The sequence below is a fragment of the Siphateles boraxobius genome, unplaced genomic scaffold (assembly GCF_051911475.1).
Source record: "Siphateles boraxobius isolate OS27281-9 unplaced genomic scaffold, OSU_SipBor_1 41, whole genome shotgun sequence".
NCBI lineage: Eukaryota > Metazoa > Chordata > Actinopteri > Cypriniformes > Leuciscidae > Siphateles > Siphateles boraxobius.
In genome coordinates, this window is record NW_027509042.1 from 19884323 (window position 1) to 19905522 (window position 21200).

The 21200-nt window shown below is 37.0% G+C and overlaps 1 protein-coding gene across 2 annotated transcripts in view; it reads right to left on the bottom strand.

Annotated features, from left to right (window-relative positions):
• Positions 1-3887: 3887 nt before the first annotated feature.
• The window catches only part of ryk (receptor like tyrosine kinase), an 82302-nt gene continuing 64989 nt past the window's right edge, over positions 3888-21200 (bottom strand). For both annotated transcript variants that reach the window (XM_077198916.1, XM_077198915.1), the window contains 7 exons: positions 19806-19892; positions 16850-16919; positions 14865-14997; positions 11568-11677; positions 9378-9537; positions 5709-5845; positions 3888-4985 (listed from right to left, as the gene is read on the bottom strand). In XM_077198916.1, the coding sequence (XP_077055031.1) occupies positions 4874-4985; positions 5709-5845; positions 9378-9537; positions 11568-11677; positions 14865-14997; positions 16850-16919; positions 19806-19892 (809 nt within the window). In that variant the 3' untranslated portion in view covers positions 3888-4873. The remainder of the gene's footprint in view (positions 4986-5708; positions 5846-9377; positions 9538-11567; positions 11678-14864; positions 14998-16849; positions 16920-19805; positions 19893-21200) is intronic.

Here is a 21200-nt window from a genome sequence, read left to right on the forward strand (position 1 = left end):
AGTCTGTCTATAAACCAGGGTTTCCATCCAGTTCATGGTCTGTGAAAGTGTCTAAATTAGTTTTATGTGGTGCATTCATTATCATAATAGAAGTTTATGTTGATTACATTTGTTAAAAGCTACAGGAAAATGTTTGTTTACTTAGTGTACATATTCAATCAAATAAAACAGTCCCATATGGCAAATCTGACACAAATAAATGGTAGGCTATAATACAACACCCGAGAGAGCTAAGTGCAAAAACCTTACACTGCATTACCCATAGCACTATTCGTAACATAGGTCCAAATAAATGATTAGTAAGTGAGTTAAGGCTATTTTTCCCAAATCATTTAGTTCTGTCTGAAAAACTTGGCTTTGATAATTACACACCTGTCTTTGAGAGTTTTAAATTGAAGTGGTTTGTCAGTGCGTCAATGATTTCCACTGCTTTTATAGCAGCAAAACTTCAAAAGTTTTAAACGACACTTTCACATAAAGTCACATGCAATGAACTTTGGGATATTACAGGTGAACACTTCACAGTTTATGGAGTACGAGTTATTTACAATGACATTGCAAAGCACAATTAAAGCTTCTCTGCAGTAACGCTACAAAGTGTAATTATGACCAAATCAAAGTCCACCACTCGTACATATAGTACTCTAATGCTTTCTGCGTCATACTGACGATCATGACCTGAGCCCTTGTGAGTCTCTGTTCATTTCTGCACTCTATAGGGTCAAAGTCTTACAAACAGATAAAAGGCATAGGAATTTTTCTGTATAGCCAGTTATACTGAAAATGTTTTCTTTAATTGTACTTTCCTTATCAACATTTAGTGGTGTGTCAATAAAGAATTTCCTTATGGCAGTCTTCCCCTATAATGGGCCTCAAGTGTCCCTTGTGCTCATGTACTTTGTCTGTTCTGTAGTCAAGCGAAGCGAAACCTTGGAAATGAGTGCCATTTGGCACAAGTGATCTCACTGAAGAGGCCATAAATGTTACATCATCTACGTCCCATTGAAATACATTGTTGTAACATTGTTCTTTTCTGACAAGTTTCCAAGAAGTGCTTTGACTGCCATTATGACAGAGCTATTCTCTTAAGAGGGTAGTTTACCAAAAACTTCATATTGTGTTATTCACTCATTACGTGCGCTCTTGTCATTCCAAACCTGTATGACGTACAATCTTCGGTGGGGTACAAAAGAAGATATAGCCTACACAAATAAAATAAAACCCTTTTTCTTTTCAACTAAATGAGGTCCAATGTTGTTAGGGTGCCAGCATTTTTTTAAATATCTAATTTTGTGTTACACTTTCTTTTAAGGTGTCATTGTTAGTGTAATTATGCATTTAATTACTAATGAGTAATATTAATTAACATGTATACTTACTATAGGGGTTTGGTTTAGTTGCATGCAATTATGCATTATTTACTGTTATTACTTAAGTACGCATATTATGTAACAAGAACAATGCAAAATGAAGTGTTACCAAAAAATGCATTAAGGTTTAGAATGATATGAAGGTTTAAGTTAATTTTGTATTTTCTATTGTATAGTCTACTCCAAAATGGAAAATTCTGATATCAATTACTCTATGTTCAAAGCACAGAAGACTTTTGTTATTCTTTGAAACAAAGATTAAGTGTCATGCTTCAGAAAGTTCATAAAAACAAAGTTTAAAAAAAGAAAAGAAAAGCAGTTAAATTCAAGCCTGAAGAGACACAATCACTTTATATGATGAACAGATTTAATTTAGACTTTTATTTAGATTTATAAAATGGTTAGTTCCATTCCTTGCTTCTAATTGGTCAGAAGCTGTGTTTTATTCACGACCATATGCCCGCTTCCCCCAACGGTTTTGTGGATCACTGCACAAGTATGAGAATGGTTTCTAGTCTTTTTTTATTTGAGCTCCATTAGATACCACATATTACACCTATGGACATTCTGTTGCTGTCCACGGGCAGAAACTATTTTTTCAAGCGCAAGGAATGAATTTAGGAATTTTACTTAATGAAAGTTGCATTGATGCAGATTGCTGACTTTAATTTTTATATTGTGTTGTAGCGGTTATATAAAAACAATAAGGTACTCGGAGGCTAGTGCTGAATTAGTCACGACCTCACGGTGTGGTAACAACGCCCTTCAGCCATGACTTACTCACCATGCACAGCCTCTCGCACCTTACTTTTTTTCTTTCTTTTTTGCAAAACTTATGCATAACTACAATGTCAGGGAATTAAGCAAGGTAGTATCTTTTACAATGAACAAACAATGATACACAACATAAAACACAAATATCCTAGATTTGCATACAGCAAAAGAAATAATAATAAGGTTAAGTCCTATCTTTAAAATAAACCATCATAGTGCATCAAAATTTGGCACTTTGTTATTTATGAGTCTATGGGACGAAATAATAGTGTTAAATTCGCCTCTCGCACCTTAGGCTACTGCTAAACATTGATCAACGCACGTAGGCTACATAAAGCACATCAAATATGGTAAACAGAAGCTCAGCCATACTGGTTTGTCGTGCAAGACCCGTAAACGTGTCAAAAGATGAACGAAAGAATGGGACGACAGGAGATATTACATTTTGGGGTGAACTATTCAACAATGAAGGCAAACTAAGTGTCATTGTAGAGCTCCATTAAAATGAAACACTACATAAAGCAATAATAAATTGTGAAATTGACAGCACAACTATTAATCTGGGAAATAATACAGATTGGTCAAATGGAAAAATGTTGTAGTGTTCATCTAGGCTACTTAAAAGTTTTTTTTTTTTTTTGTAAGACAGTACCTGAACAAAATGGTTCACGCTCCCCACAATGCCTTCCTTTGAAACCTTATCATGAAAAAAGAAGAGTGCTTTTTCAGGTCAGTTACACAAGAGACATTAATTTAAGCAAGAGAACGGGTCACTGATTGTGTCGTTTCAGCATGCTGTGCTTGTCAAGTTCTACAGTATGTACTTGGTTTGTTGAATATACTTCTGCCATTTGTTGAGATTAAACTGTATTATACAAAAAAAAAAGCATGTCAGAACCAGGGAAAGGACAACAATATCTCTGAAGAGGGTGGTAATCTTTCTAAACCACTGCTCCTATTTAACACTAAGCACATTCATTCATCAAAAAAAAAAAAAAAAAAAAAAAAAAAAAATAGACTTTCCATTACAGCATCACATAAAACTGAAACCTTTTAGAGGCTTTATCGTCTTTGTGGGTGCAACAAAACAATGGGTATGTTTCCCTCCAAAATATAAACAATGAAAGAAACATAAGTCATGACAGCTTTAGCAATGCTGATATTTCTTCACAAATAAGGGGGGATGGGGGGGGGGGGGGGGGGGGGGTATTTGGAATCACATTTCAAAGTGATATATAAAAATCTAAAATTAATATGTATATGAAATTAAATTAATTATTCAAAATGTACACCTTTTACAGCAAGAATGCCATCAGAAATGTAAGCACTTCAATACACTCCATAAAACATTTGGTACTGCTAACTTTAAGCTACACAAAAATATAGTACATTGATAAAATCAGTAGTTAAGCTACAAAATAACTGTCATCAAGTTACAGTGAATAAGGATTGCACAAAGAGTCAATCACCCCACAATTTACTGATGGCTTTTGGCTGCTCTCTTAAGATAAACATTTGCACAGTGGTATTAAAAAAAAAAGAAGAAAAAAGAAAATAAACAACAACACTTACATCATTATTAAATCATTGCAAAACTGTGCCTTTCAGAAAAGTTCTTAACAGCTTTGATAACTGAAAGTAGATGCTTCCATTGAACCAAAAACCAAGAGGTGGGAAAAGGTTAGGTTAAAACCATCCTCCAGACTAAATCATGCATCAAAAGCAACAAACACCAACACCCAACACTGAGATCCCATTTTATTTAGAGGCCTCGTTTAATTGATAGGTATGAATTCAGTTTACACAAAACCCTTTAAAAAAAGTCAACATGCAGTGATCACAAGGATAGAAAGAGCCTATAGATTCAGAACAAAAGATTTGAAAATGGTGTCTAGGCCATACACTTCAAATATTCACAGTGACTCATGTTTCTTTTCTTGTCCATGTATTCATACAGTTTTAAACATACAAGGAAGGCATTGTTCTGACACAGAACAGTCAAACATCAAAAGCTTTAGGAATTTGAAAAAAAAAAACCCTGTATCAAAGTCCAGTTTGACTTGCAGGATCCCAACACGCTGCTTTACACCTCCACGACCATCTCATAATTTAAGGAGGTAAAGCTTAAGCTCAGCTGTAGGGCTCCACCATCTTCAGTCCCAAAAGGAAAAAGTTATTATTTTTAAACGTCTAGTTTACGTACCAATTGCCGTGTCCGGGCTGAGGCTTTTTTTTTCTGTACAATTAATGTAGTGGAGATGTAATTCTCTCACCAAATTATTTTAAAAACAGATAATGCAGGACATAATGCAGTGGAGATTAAGCTCCTCTCACTGAAGACTTTGAACATATGTACAGATTACTCCGAGCAATATTTTAAATGTCCAGAAGAAAATTTCATAAGTTTCTTGTCATCTCTAGGTATTGTTAAGAAAAGGAAAAAAAAAAAGCTTCTTTGTGAAACAGAGAACAGCAGCTTCCTGTGGACATCCTAATACCAGCATTCCAATCAAATCTGGATGATATTCTTGAGAATCAGAAAGAGTCCTTGATATTTCACACAGCTGTGATATAAAAATAGATACTGACCTCCGAAGCTACACTTTCCAAACAAAGCCATATTTAATATCGCATGAAATAAAAAAAACTTTACAAAATGGCTAGTTTTCTTATAAAGTAAGGCACTGCATTAAGTTTTATTCTCTGGAATAGTGCTGGTATGAGTGAGTTTAGACGTAGGCCCCCAAAGCTGCATGGAACTCAGTGAGGCATTGGACGAGCTGTTGGAATTTTGGTCTCTCTTCTGGATCCAAGGCCCAGCAACATGCCATCACTGCAAATCTGAAACAGAGAACATGCTCATATAAACAAAGCATTTACTTTCATCAGATCTGTGAGGTGACTGATGAAGCCATAGCAGATTTATCAAAGAAGAAAGTCCTGGAGTGGACAAGATGTATTGGTCTTGATTACATTTGACAGCAACAATTGAAACGGGCTTGAGTGAAAGTTGAGATCACTTTACCGCTCTATTTCTATTCAAGCTTTTAAATACACAAGGCAAGCCGCAGAACTCTTATTCATCACTTATTCTCTGGAGGAATGAGTACTAAGCTACGATCCAACACTGATTAGCTTTTCCTGCGTTCTCTAAACTGTGTTCCGGCGACTGCACATAAGACAATTAATTTTGCTGTGTTTGGGTCACTGACACGGTCAACAGCGCTCGTTGCTTTGTAATTCCTGGCTGGTTCGATCGCCATGCTCTGGTTCCCTAGCTATTGCAGGATGCCGATAAGGGTTAGATTGTGCGGATAGCATGCAGTTGTGCTCGGATCAAACTATCCATTTAGGTTTCTAAAGGTTCAGTTAGTTTCCTCAGAAAATAATCAAGATTTAAGAAAGTTGTTGTTACTGACACTTTGGGAGCATTACCAATCACTCAGGAATGCAAGTTCACAATAGTTTATTTATTTTTTACGTATTTTCAAAATTAAACCAGTACATGAAAATTAAGTTAAAAACTCAAATTGATTGAAATGCAGATTAAAACATCAAACTCACAATTCATCAGGGCAGTTGATAGGTTGTGCTATTCTGTAGCCATCCTTCAAATAGGCGGCCATCTCGAAGGGGTCGATGTCAATGTAAGGAGTCTGTCCCAAGGTCATCAGCTCCCACAGAGTTACCCCGAACGCCCACTGTAGGGGAACACCACACAATAGCTCAGACCAGGCCTAATGAGGCACGATGACTGAAACAGAAATATGATCCCTCCCTTTCAACAAGTGAGATCACTACAGGCTGACATTATTTATAAACAAATAAATAGTATTTACAGACCAGTATCTAAATGCAGAAATATATTCCTATTTGAATCTTCATAAAGGACAAGTGGGGGGTTTATTTATAAAAAAATAAAAAACCTGCTGTTCACATGGCAACAAACTCATGGTCAAGATGATGTGGTGAAGTTGAAAGTGAGCATCAAAATGGGGCAGAAAGGTGATTTAAGTGACTTTGAACATGACATGGTGGTTGGTGCCAGATGGGCGGGTCTGAGTATTTTCACCATCTCTGTAAACCCATCTCTAGGGTTTACAGAGAATGATACGAAAAAGAACATATCCAGTGCGCAGCAGTTCTGTGGTTCAAAATGCCTTGTTGATGCCAGAGGAGAATGATTTGAGCTGATAGAAAGGCAACAGTAACTCAAACAACCACGAGGTCTGCAGAAGACCATCTCTGAAAGCGCAGCACGTCGAACCTTGAAGCAGATGAGCTACAGCAGCAGAAGACCAGAACGGGTGCTACTCCTGTCAGCTTAGAACAGGAAACTGAAGCCACAATTCGCGCAGGCTCACCAATATTGGACAATAGAAGATTGGAAAAAACATTGCCTGGTCTTAAGAGTCTTGATTTCTGCTTCGACATTCAGATGGTAGGGACAGAATTTGGCATAAACAACATTAAAGCATGGATCCATACTTCCTTGTATCAACGGTTCAGGTTGCTGGTGGTTTATATGCCAGAGCCTACCTGAGTATTGTTGCTGCTGACCATATCCATGTCTTTATGACCAGTATACCATGTTCTGACGGCTACTTTCAGCAGGATATGTGCCATGTCACAAAGCTCAGATCATCTCAAACTGGTTTCTTAAACATGACAATGAGTTCACTTTACTCAAATGACTTCCACAGTCACCAGATCTCAATCCAATCTCATACTTTGCGATGTGGTGGAACGGGAGATTTGCTTCATGGATGTGAGACGACAAATCTCCAGCAAATGTGTGATGCCATCATGTCGGACCAAAATCTCTTAGGAATGTTTCCAGCACCTTGTTGAATCTATGCCACAAAGAATTAAGGCGGTTCTAAAGTCAAAATAGGGTCCAACACGTTCCTAGCAAGGTGTACCTAATAAAGTGTATGTACAGTATGTGTATATATATATATATATATATATATATATATATATATATATATATATACACACACACACACACATACACACACACAATAATATATAAGTTATTTTTAAAAACAATTTAAGGAATGCAAAGAAGAAGAAAAAACTGTAGTAAATCATATAAATAAGAGATGATTTAATCATTTCAAATGCACCCTTATCTGGATCTGTTTGAGTCATGAGGTCCCAATTTAAGGGACATCAGTAGAATTATGGAAACAAAGCATTCCAGTAACACAAAAGAAGGAAATCTGGATTTATTCCATCACAATCACAGCTTGTTCACAGAGACATTTATGAGGCTTCAAATCAAATAAATATGCCCATGCCCATCAAGCTGTTTGTTTTACATCATTAACCAAGAAACAAACTGATGTGCAAACTAATGTAATTACAGCTTGTTATAAAAAAGGTTGAAGTCAATCAAGTTTGTTAGACAGTCAATTTTGGATATAAAAAAAATTACCATGACTATAAATTACTTTCAGTGCGGTAAGGTGACTTTTTAAACCGTTCTCTATGTGTCTGCCCTGCAGGGAGATGTGTTGTTAAGGCCAAACAGTAAAAGAACTGTAAAATCATGTTTACGCTACTTGACTGCAGAGCAAACCCGAAATTAATCCTCCCTATTCATTAAAAGACAATCCTGACCATCTTTTCTTTCATTACATTCAAAAACAGACAAGCTTCATTACATATAAATGGATGTTGTCTCCTGCACTGTAACTGGGCACAGATCAAAGTTGACATCCACTGCTGATCTGGCATTTTGTCTCATGTCTCACCGGGTGGGTGGTCTCCTGCACTACAGCTCCTTGCGGTAAATTAATCTCCAGCGTACCCCAGTAAACAAGAGTACATTTCCATACCAGGCCACTGCCCATCACCAGCTCCTATTGTATTATGATAAACGGAACCTTAATAATTGTTCCTGGCATGCGGGCAGCACCAGACACTATTGTTCAGTTAGTCTGAAGGAATGCAGAGGTCAGATTGCTGACAGGTTTTGGCCCGGTGTGTCATTTATGAGGCGGCCAGGCGGCGTTCAGTACTTCCTGGCTGTCTAGGGTGGGTTGTTTCCTTGGCACTTTGAGCGAGACGGACGGGAACGTAGTGTTGCCACAAAACACACACACACAAACAAATTTCTCCCTCATTCACCTCTCAGAAAGAAAAAAAAATGTGACAGAGGTTTGGTTTGCTATTTCCCAAGCACAAGTTTGCTTAAAAGCATAGTCATTTTAGTCAAAAATCATAATTTAGTCTCTAGTGTCATTCCAAACCCATATGATTTTTACTAATCTTCAAAAAACAAATTAAGATTTTTGTTTTTTTAATACGAGAGATTTCTGTCCCTTCATAGAAAGTCCAATCCACCTACATTTTGTGGAATTGAGTTGTTTAATCCATACTTGCTTAAAGCATAAATACAAATGTCATTGGTTCTTGCGCATCATATTTGAAGGTCCTTTTTTTGTTGCATTTTATGTGCTCTATATATGTGTGCTGATCAATGTTTATGTGTGAATAAAAGCCTAAATTAAATAGTTTTTTATGGATTTCATTATGAAGTGAAGTGTCAAAGTTTTGATCAATAGGACATTCAATGGTGGGGCAGAAGTCTTTCAGGTTCATTTATGTTTCATAGATGAATGAAAGTCTTGAGTTTGGAACGACATGAGGGTCAGTAAATGACTCATTTAATTTTTGGGTGATCTATCATTTTAACTTGTGCTACGTGTAATGTAGACTTGCAAAATGACCTGAAATGTGATTGTAGACCTATTACAGCACTATTATCAAGAATATAAACATATTAGGGAAATTCAAAAGCTGTGTTAACTGCTGTAATCCTGCATGTATCACGACACAGGACTCAACATGTTCATGGGCATCAGAAGCATGATTACTGTAATTGTCAGCAGTAACTAAGCATGATGGAGCAGATAGTATGACATCAAATAAGTTATGCAATTTTAAAATTACCAGGATTTGGGACACAATCATAGAAAAAAAAAAAATGGAGAGTGTACAGGTCCTCAATTTTACCAGTGCCATAATTTAATTTATAAACAAGCTAAAGCAGCAAATGACAATTGTAAGTTAAACAGGATACACTATTCTTTTACAGGCAAAACATCCATAGGAAGAGAAAAACAATACATTAGAGACCGCATGCTGTTGGTATGAAACTAAATATTATGTGAGGCATGTTAAAGTCTGTTGCAGATAAACAAAAAAAGGAGCAGCAACTCTTACCACATCACTGGCGCTAGAAAAGTCATTGTTGAGCAAACTCTCCAAAGCCATCCAGCGAACAGGTCGGTTCTCATTGTCCCCGAGGCAGTGATAGTCCATGGGGAAGAGATCACGGGATAGCGCATTATCTGTGATCTTCACTTGCATGCTGTTATCAATTCTACAAAAAAAGGACATCTAAATAAAATACGCATTGATGTTAACGCAAACTGATGTTAAAAAATGTAAATAAATGCTAGAACTTAAGCTGAAAGGGTGTCCTAAATATATATTCTCAAGTCGTGACATTACATGTGCAGCATTATTGCCAGCATTGAATGGGAGGGGATTTAATATATAGTTTAAATATCACCCTTAATTGATGATTTTATACAGGTCCTTCTCAAAAAAGTAGCATATTGTGATAAAGTTCATTATTTTCCATAATGTAATGATAAAAATTAAACTTTATATATTTTAGATTCATTGCACACCAACTGAAATATTTCAGGTCTTTTATTGTTTTAATACTGATGATTTTGGCATACAGCTCATGAAAACCCAAAATTCCTATCTCAAAAAATTAGCATATCATGAAAAGGGTCTCTAAACGAGCTATTAACCTAATCATCTGAATCAACTAATTAACTCTAAACACCTGCAAAAGATTCCTGAGGCTTTTAAAAACTCCCAGCCTGTTTCATTACTCAAAACCACAATCATGGTTAAGACTGCCGACCTGACTGCTGTCCAGAAGGCCATCATTGACACCCTCAAGCAAGAGGGTAAGACACAGAAAGAAATTTCTGAACAAATAGGCTGTTCCCAGAGTGCTGTATCAAGGCACCTCAGTGGGAAGTCTGTGGGAAGGAAAAAGTGTGGCAAAAAACGCTGCACAACGAGAAGAGGTGACCGGACCCTGAGGAAGATTGTGGAGAAGGACCGATTCCAGACCTTGGGGGACCTGCGGAAGCAGTGGACTGAGTCTGGAGTAGAAACATCCAGAGCCACCGTGCACAGGCGTGTGCAGGAAATGAGCTACAGGTGCCGCATTCCCCAGGTCAAGCCACTTTTGAACCAGAAACAGCGGCAGAAGCGCCTGACCTGGGCTACAGAGAAGCAGCACTGGACTGTTGCTCAGTGGTCCAAAGTACTTTTTTCGGATGAAAACAAATTTAGCATGTAATTCGGAAATCAAGGTGCCAGAGTCTGGAGGTAGACTGGGGAGAAGGAAATGCCAAAATGCCTGAAGTCCAGTGTCAAGTACCCACAGTCAGTGATGGTCTGGGGTGCCATGTCAGCTGCTGGTGTTGGTCCACTGTGTTTTATCAAGGGCAGGGTCAATGCAGCTAGCTATCAGGAGATTTTGGAGCACTTCATGCTTCCATCTGGTGAAAAGCTTTATGGAGATGAAGATTTCATTTTTCAGCACGACCTGGCACCTGCTCACAGTGCCAAAACCACTGGTAAATGGTTTACTGACCATGGTATTACTGTGCTCAATTGGCCTGCCAACTCTCCTGACCTGAACCCCATAGAGAATCTGTGGGATATTGTGAAGAGAAAGTTGAGAGACGCAAGAGCCAACACTCTGGATGAGCTTAAGGCCGCTATCGAAGCATCCTGGGCCTCCATAACACCTCAGCAGTGCCACAGGCTGATTGCCTCCATGCCACGCCGCATTGAAGCAGTCATTTCTGCAAAAGGATTCCCGACCCAGTATTGAGTGCATAACTGAACATAATTATTTGAAGGTTGACTTTTTTTGTATTAAAAACACTTCTTTTATTGGTCGGGTGAAATATGCTAATTTTTTGAGAATTTTTGGTTTTCATGAGCTGTATGCCAAAATCATCAGTATTAAAACAATAAAAGACCTGAAATATTTCAGTTGGTGTGCAATGAATCTAAAATATATGAAAGTTTAATTTTTATCATTACATTATGGAAAATAATGAACTATCACAATATGCTAATTTTTTGAGAAGGACCTGTATATAAAGTGTAAAAAATACAGCCAACCAGTCATTGTCACAATTATTGCAATAATATCCATTTACTGTAAATTACCTTTAATCTTCATTATCATTATCTTTGGTTATTAACAGCCAATACCAAAATGTAACACTTGGTGCAGCTGTATACTCCTGCATAGACAGCAGAAGGTGTAAGATGGTAAATAGTGAGAACATGAGGTCAAACGGCACTTACACACAGTTTCTGGCAGCCAGGTCTTTGTGAATGACCTCTCTCCGTGCCAGGTAGCTCATTCCACATGAAATCTGTATTGCCATGTGGACCAGGTCTTGCTGAGAGATGGCCTGTATGTGTAACGAAAGAGAGTGGACAAAATGGTTATAGTGATCAAAGAAGACATTTTAAAGGTCACTGGAAGTGTGATAATTTTTTAAACTGCAGTAAGAGAGATCCAGCATGAGAAACTGAAAGAAAAGAAGTGGGTAAGCAGACACTCGTGGTTAAGCTTAACCTCTTGGGAAACCAGACTTGATGGAGCAACAAGTTCCTCAGTTGAATCTCAGTTGGTATGAAGAGTCTGACGTCTGATGTAATGACAGTTACCTCACTAAACATAAACATCCTTTGCACCTAGAGCCAAAGCCAAACTTTAACTGTTCAGAGGGAGTGGCTCAACGTCAGGCACCCTTGTATAATCTAACCAGAGCCAGACACAACAAGAAACCCTGGGTGCGAACTGACAGGGTCATAACATAATCCTCTCTAAATGAGTGGCCTTTTCCCCTCTGAAGAACTATACACAAGGCTTTAGAACAAAATAATTGCAGTGTATGACAAACTCCGGTGTCAGATGAGTTCGATGGTGCATGCTCATTCCTGTTTGTTCAGTGTGAATTGGGTTTGCACGATTTTAGTTTGAAATGTTTACTCAAGAGAGAATGTTGTACGTGTAGAACACAGGGATGGGTCAATGAGAGTGACAAGTAAATCTAAACTTTTTAGCTGGAGAGTCTTAAAGGGGATCAATTTAGAGACATATCTTCCCTGAGAGAACAGCAACTGTATGACTGCCAACATGCTAAACCCGACTTTGAGAAGTCACGTCTCTAAATTAGTCCCCGTTGTAAATCACCTGTTGTAAGCAATGTTTTAGTTTGTTATGCACAGATATTAAAATAAAGGTCAATAATAATAAACTGATAATTACTTTAACTTGTAACTGATATATTTTTGTCAAATACAGTAAAAATAAAAAAACAGAAATATTGTGAAATATTACAATTAAAAAAAATGTTTGTGTTTAATGTTAATCAATCATGTGATAACTCAGCTGAATGGCTCAGTCTTCAGAGGCATATATTAAAGAAATTATTCTAAAATGCTGATTTGGTGATGAATTCTTTTTTATCACCATTAATGTTGAAAACAGTTGTGCTGCTTAATACTTTTGTGGAAATGGTGATGAATAATTTTTTTCCCGTATTCTTTAATAAATATGAAGTTCAAAAGAACAGCATTTATTTGAAATGTAATTTTTTTTTTTTTACAAATGAGAAGCCTTATTGTTGCTATTCATTTAATGCATACTTGCTGAAAAAAGTATTCATTTCTTAAAAAAAAAAAAATACTGATCCCAAATTTTTTTTACAGTTACGAGACACCATGCATCCATAGTTTCTGTAAAACAGAATATTTAGTCATTTTAAATATGTAAGCATTAATATTTAGATGTTCCTCTATGTTGGTCAGACAAGCATCTTCAGTTGGTGCCTCTCTTTTTAAAAACAAGACACTTGCATACTGTTCCATTCAGTCTTGCTCAATCCAGGCGTTTGATCAGCAAGCATCTGGTGGACAGTGTACAAGACCCTAAACCAGCCTAATGACAGTGCTTCCTCAACCCTGACCCCTCGTTCAGACGGAGCCATTTTAAAAGTATGTAGTTTTGCACACCCCTTAAAGGCTGCAAACAGACATGCATCTAAAATTCAGTTTGAGTGAGAGGTGAAAATCTTGGCAGTAAATAAAAAAGCAACCTTCCACTTTCAATGCCAAAATGCATGGTATTATCTAAAGCTTAGATAGTTGACATGATATACGGTTTTCAAAAAGAAAAAGGCAACTGCACATAACTAAAACACTGCCACAACAAGCTTGGTCCTGCAGTAGAAACACTGATAGCCTGAAGAACCCATTTAACCATTTTAAGAGTACATCTGTCTGACTGACCGAATTTATGTAATCTTGTTTTTGAAGAGGGTTCAGTGGCAGCCGAATAAAAGAGCGCCCAGGGTTAACCTCAACAAAGGCTCGATTGTGCACAGAGTAAAGCACCTATCATAGAAGGTTCGCTCGATTTTGACGGGATCTGCACAATGAATTCATTGTTGTGAAGAAAGCAATTAAATCAGGATAATCTGAAGATTCCAGGTGTTCTGCTAGAGGGTCTCTAATATAAACACCTGTCTCAGACTGATATATGGCTAACAGGATGAGTGCCATTGGACTACTTGTTAGTTGAATTCACACAGGTCAAGAACTACTCTTTGCATAAATTTGGATTCAGTTTAATTGTTGCAAATTATATAACCCAACCTGCAAAACGAGTGTGCTTCTTTATCACAACTAATGTCAAAACAGTGAAGCAGTGGATAGTCTAATCATTCAAACGTCTCTTTGATTTGATATATTATCTAATGCAACAAAATGAATTTATTCATTTAAAAGTGTAAATGTGAAAATAAATTTGAAAACAAAGCTGAATTTTCAGCATCATTACTTCAGTGTCACATGATTATTTAGAAATCACTTTAATATGATTTGATCCTCAAGAAACATTTCTCATAGTTATCTATGTTGAAAACAGTTATTTACATTTTTATTTCAGGAGTCTTTGATATAAAGTTCAAAAGAACAACATTTATCTGAAATAGAAAGCTTTTGTAACATTAAACACTACCGTTCAAAAGTTTGGGGTCAGTAAGAATTATTTTATTTCATTTTTTTGGGTAAAAGAAAAGAGAAATCAATACATCAAGGATGAATTAAATTGATCAAAAGTTACAGTAAAGACATTTATGTTACAAAAGATTCTATTTCAAATAAATGCTGTTGTTTTCAACTTTCTACACAACTGTTTTCAACATTGATCATAATAATGAATGTTTTTTGAGCAGCAAATCATCATATCAGCATGATTTCTGAAGGATCATGTGACACTGAAGACTGGAGTAATGATGCTGAGAATTCAGCATTGATCACAGGAATAAATTACATTTTAAAATATATTAAAATAGAAAACAGTTATTTTAAATTGACATAATATTTAACAATATTACTGCTTTTTTGGTATTTTTAATTAAATAAATGTAGCCTTGGTCAGCAGAAGAGACCTCTTTTAAAAACAAAAAATCTTACCGATCCAAAACGGTGGACTGGTAGAAATAATTGGTGTGTGGCTTGGTTTTTTTTAAAAAATATTTAATTCCTGCCTCAAAGCACAACTGGCATAAAATATTGTAGTAGTCTCACCTGTGGGTTGTTGGCCTCAGCAAGCTTACACTGGCGCAGGAAAAGCTTAAGATTTCCCCAGTTCATATAAGGCAACATGACCATGGGCTTCTCACCATCTTCTATACACACATGGCTGATGGGTAACAGGTTCCTAAATGTGAGCAGACCAGTGAAAAATGGGTTAAAGTTTGTTGGTGTAGGTAAAAGGGCAAATGGCAGGAGAAGGCCATGTTTTCAAACACATTTCTGCAGCAAAAGACAAAACAAGTACACAACCACAGATTTAAATGTGGGGGATGAAAACATCTAGAGAAATGAATTACTGTTATTAGATTCCTGCTAGCAGTGATACACAAAGTAGACAGGAAGTGACATGCTGCCCTAAGGATACCTGGGTCTGCATAATACTATTTCAATCAGTGATTCGTTTCTGAGAAGGAAAAATTTAAGTCATGGGCTGCGCTGACCGTTTAACCCCAGACACAGGTCTGCGTGACTGCAAAGCTCGGAGCGCTCGGGACAGGATATGGGTCTGAGCCCATCCCAAAAGGCAACCAAGCGGGAAACAGAAAAATCTAAACAGAATGTTCGACCTCAGGGCTGTTGTACTGCCGCTATATGAACATCAGGAAAAATATTCTGAATGATGATGAAGTCATTTTTAATATGATGTGAAGTTATGCTGATAGAGTAGAAGAGCACCAGGTTTACAAAATCAGTATTCATTTTTTAATGTCATTGAATTCCAAGACGATTTATTTAGTTTTTTTCCCCAATATGATCATTTTTAGTTTTTTTTTAAGTTTCAGTAGTTTCAACCAATAAATAAAATAGGCAACAGCCAATTTTTTCTAAATAAATTTTAAAATAAGACTAAAATTAAGCCAATCATTTTAAATGTCACAAGTGGACTTAGCATTCATAACTTATAATGTACAATAAAAAAAAATAATTATCATTTTCAATATTTAGTTAAAGCTTACATTTAACAACGAGATTTTTATTTGTTTTAAGAACAATTTTACGCTTGCACTTTAAGTTATTCTAAATAGATAAATAATGTTTCACACTGACACAGATCAATTTCTAATATCAAACAGTAGATAAACAATATGGCAGCAATATATACTGGTATATAAGAAACGTCCAGGCACTGGTCCTAATACTGTATTCGCTCAGATCTTTTGTCAGATAGCCGGCACCAGCAAAAAACTTCATTACATTGAAACATTTTTTGTTCAACAGCTAGTATGTGTCTTAATATCTTTAGTTAATGAGGACGATCTTGCCTTACTCAAACAAGGCAGAAAGTGATTTATAAGAATAGTTCTTCAGAAATGAATAACGACATCTAAAACCACACTTATTTCTATGAAGCATGGTAAAAGAGAATGCACTAATGAAGAAAGAATGCAGAGGAAGACAGACAGTAATTCACCAAGCAGAGGAAGTGTGTAGATATTAGTCATAGAAGTGTCACAGCTGGGCTGTGGTCATCACATCACTGTCACAACACTCAAACATTACACAACATGCTCCATTGTGGACAGGGTAATTTACCCATCATGAAAGTATGGTAAGTTATATTCGTATACACAAGTATATTATGTCATCATTCTCAAAACATCTAATCTGCTTGTGTGTTTGGTAACATTGTTGTGTGTTTGGTAACATTGTTGGGCTATTTTGTTAAGTACAGTGAACTAAAGATTCTCCTGCTCTGAGTTTAGAAAGCCCTGCATAAGGTTCCTCTGATTCTCAACACAGCGATGGCAAGCTTTGTTTATATATGAAAGGATTTGTTTAAAAGTGAAATCATGTGCACCACTAGCATCAGAACTACAAAAATGAACACAAACATGTCTACATCAAATACAATACAAATTATTCTGTACAAAACTCACTATTCTGAACTAAAAGAATAGGAGAATTGCAAGAATATAAGTCAAACAGGGCAAGTTTTTCAAGCATCAATAAATCAGCACGAGATATCTGTGACTCACCTGTGGTGAAGACCCCGTAGTTTACAGCTTTCTGTAAGCATCATGGTCACCTGTACCTCCGAGGCATGATCTGCACAGTAAAATACAAGAACAGCGAGTCAAGCGATTTGTGACGCAACCCTGTACAACCCGAACGTGAGGCAAACCTGACAAAAACAGATGTTAAAGCCTTCTCATCACACCAAATAAAATGTTAGGTAAACCCTAGTCTCAGCCTCAGTCGTCATACCCACGGATCGTTGGCTGAACGTCTGATGCATATGGCACACTTAACTGGAAACACTTCGAGATTTTCAAAGTCGTCATTTGGTTGGTTTTCTGGGAGACGTACGTGGCTTGCATTCTTTAAGGGTCCGACTAGAAACAAAGCCGCAGTGATGCCAAACCCCCTCATGGAAGAAATCTGACGTGTTTACAACTGTGACAATGAGCGCTTACCAGGATTAACTAAATGCTGAATTTTCAAATGAATGTGAAGTTCGCGGCTCCATTGTTGCCGTAAACTTGCACAATGTTCTTGAATGAATAACTTATTAGATACACGCCGGTCTGTTATTGTAGGGACATCGACTTTACATTTTCACACCCTGAAACTGTGATTGGTTGCATTACATGTCAGTCAAACATCCTCTTGGGCGGTATTTGGCCAATTAAAGCTGCGATAGAGTCCAGACCTTCTGCAGTCAGTCTAAAGGTCTGGCTACGCGAGACTAGGTAAACCCTTAAACATCTGGTAAAAGTCAAGTAGCACCAAAAGATAGTCAATACAAGAACAAAATAATACAATAAATAATACAATAATAATAAAACTGAATAATACAATAAAAGGATTGTGTTAATACTTAAAGGGTAAGTTCGGCGTTTTACAAGTAAAACCCTGTTTAAAGATCGTTTCTGATGAAATCGAACGGTTAAGATTAAAATTTGGACACATGCTGCTGTCCCGAGAATTTTAGGTTTTTGTGTTTGCACCCCCCACCTATACAAATGGTTTCATATGGGCACTGGAACAATCATTCATATAAACGCATTAAACTTTAGTTTACACACTCGGTGAAACTCACCGAGTGGTCTAGGGTGTTCACTTATATGCTCACGCAAAAATCACTGCAAAAGATGCTTTCCAACAGGTTTTATCTTAGTTTTTGGAAGAATGTCCGGTTGTGAGGCGTTGGAAAAATAGGTCCACAGTTTTACAAAGAATGGTAAAACACATGTTGGAAAGCATCTTTTGCAGCGATATTTGCGTGAGCATATCAGTGAACACCCCAGAGCACTCGGTGAGTTTCACGTCTTTGTAAACTTAAGTTTAATGCGTTTATATGAATGATTGTTCCAGTGCCCCTATGAAACCATTGTATAGGTGTGTGGGGTTGGGGTTTGGGGGTGCTAACACAAAAACCTAAAATTCTCGGGACAGCAGCATGTGTCCGAATTTTAATCTTAACCGTTCGATTTCATCAGAAACGATCTTAAAACAGGGCTTTACTTGTAAAACGCCGAACTTACCCTTTAAGGATAGCACTTTTTTCCCATTCAACAAAAAAGAAGAAATAAATAAATAATGTGCTGGTTGCATTTTTCCAAACAATTAAAATGAATAGGGACTAAAGCTTTCAAAAACAATTCAAAAGCCCCACAGAAGTGTCAGATTTTGAGTTGGTAAATAGGATATGGACTACCTTTTTGTAGCATTCCTGGTGCTTTGTCATCATTTTTAGAGCTTGACATCCCGAGTACTCATTCAGATTCATAATGAATCTAACGAAAGATGCGGCCAGAGTATTCTTAGATTCGCCTTCCGTGTTCTACAGAAGAAAGTACGGGTGGGTTCACCCAAGGGTTTGCTCTGTTCGTTTGGTCCAGACCAAAAAAACAAAACATTCAGTCCTGATCCACTTAGCGTTCGGATTTGCATCTTAACCCGAACCTAAAGGCATAGGGATACGTTCACAATCTGATTGGTCGGCTTTTATGACGTAATGCTTATTTTGAGATAGCCTACATATGACAGCATTTTGACCAGCTGAGAACTTGTGAAGAGCTTATAAAATGTGTGGAGGAGTCAAAACAGCATCAGGAATCCCTCCTTCTCAAACACAAACTAAGATCTATTGCGATGTCTTTGGTCTGTGTTGCATTATATTTCATTCAAACCGCACCAGAGTTCGGATGGCAGCATTCAAACTTATTCAGGGTTTGTTTTAATCGATCCAAACACGCCAAGTGTGAACACACCCAAAGTAACACCGATTTGGAATGAAATGAGGGTGAGCACATGACAAAATATTTGGGGGTTTAAAGAGACATGAAATCAAGTAATTGTTTTGCCCTCTAAGGGAAGTCCTTGTTAGAAAAAAGGTGCATGTAGGTCCTGAAAAATGCTTCACCTTGTACTTGAGAAAGTCTGGTTACTCTAAAAGCAGTCTAACTCCTTTCAGCCAGTCTCTCAGATTGCTGGCTGAGTGAGCACATTGAGAATGAGTTCACAGAGGTCTGGTTTTATCTTGGAGCACAGCTTTTGACGGATGCTTGGAGAGTATGGGTAAAGTGTATTGTTTCCTGTCCCTTGGGCAAGGGCCGGGAGGGGAAACCGAACAGCTTGGCACAGCAAAGGCTGGTATAATGGCATTGTCTGGTGGTTGGCACCAGTCTTGTGCTGGGTAAACAGGGCACAAGGGCAAATTAAGGGGTGACCAGTGTGATAGGAAAGGCTAAAGTTTCTCATGGCATTTGCATTTTTCACAGAAACTGCTGTCATGGCCAAAGCATCAACATTTAAAAAACCTCAGTATCATTCCTGTATTATGAACTTTTATAAATCAAAGAGGTGCATTACCAAAAACTATCCCTCATATGGTTTTCCTGGAAATGTTGGGAAAATAATTTTAAAAGGTTCATTTTAGAATATTTGACTCTAGGCAAATATCAAATGAAAATTAAACAGAGGATGTACCTTTCACTGCCTTCACAAAGACTTGTTTCTCTTTGCTTGGGTCCTTCTCGTCAAGCAAAACTCCATGAAATATGCGGCCAAAGGTCCCTGAGGATCAAAATAAAGTCACTTTATGAAATCAGCTGACATAATGAAATCTCTGTATCTTTATAGAAATATACACACATTACAATATGAGTGTCTCACTTAAGGCTGGGCAATAGTATACTTAATCTTTATTATTCTTTCCCTAAGGGAGTCAATGGCAGTCATATGAACCATAAGTAGGAAAAATATGACAATTGGCACACTTGTAGTGATGGTAATGAATAGCAATCTGACCAACATTGGGGTCTCTATAACCTTTGAACCCTTTATTCTAGAAAAATGAATCTTAGTACAACTGATTCCTCTCATCATCCTGATCACACTCACCATCTTCCATTAAGACTCCACCCATTATAGTAGTGGCCATTTTGAAAGTACAGTATTCCATTTTTTCACTACTCCTTCAAATTTTGTCCAATTTCATCCATCCATTTTAAATATGTTGATCTTTAAACCAAACCGCAAAAGATTACTGAATGGATTTTTGATTCACTATTGTTCCTGAGAAATACCTCTCCGAATTTGATAGTTCCTGTGTTTGTTGTCTTATGCTAGTTAGCACAGCATGGTAATTGGTTATCATGCTAAAATATGTCTATTCTTTCTAATGTGACCATAAGCTATATTAGTGGCTAAGTTAGCTTAGGATGCTAACCAGTTAACATGCTAACTGATGTATTTGTGTGATCATTCTTGCCTTGAAACCTCTCATCAGTAATATAACAAACGTGTGTCCTATGTGGTGCATAGTTATAAGAAACAAGCCCCAAACCTTTCAGGTGGTGGGTTCACTATAAATGGTGCAAAAGTTACTTCATTCTCAGAAAGACACAATGTCTGGAACAGATCTAATCTGAACGTATTAATCATAACATGTGGTGCATTTAAATACAAAAAATGTGTTCTGAGTGGCAAGTTATGATAAGCAATGCACACTTGACCACAAAGTTGGGGGTTTGAATCCCATATGGTGCAGTGTCCAAATTGTTACTTATATGCCAAGTACATTCAAGAGTTTGACTTTGACTTTACCAAATCAAAACAAGAGTCAAATATCTCTGTGACACATTGTTTCGCTACAGATTTTCCACAAAAAACAACAAAAAGAACATCTGAAAATTTTTACCTGAACCATTTTACCTACATTGTCATATTCTAACATATTTTGAAAGAATTCACAGATATCAACTTCATAGGGTGTGTGTATCAATAATGACCTTCTTGATTTTAAAAAATCTGAAAGAGTTTTGTACAACATGCCATCCTTCATGAAAACTATAGAACATTTCAAAACTTTAAAAGTAACTC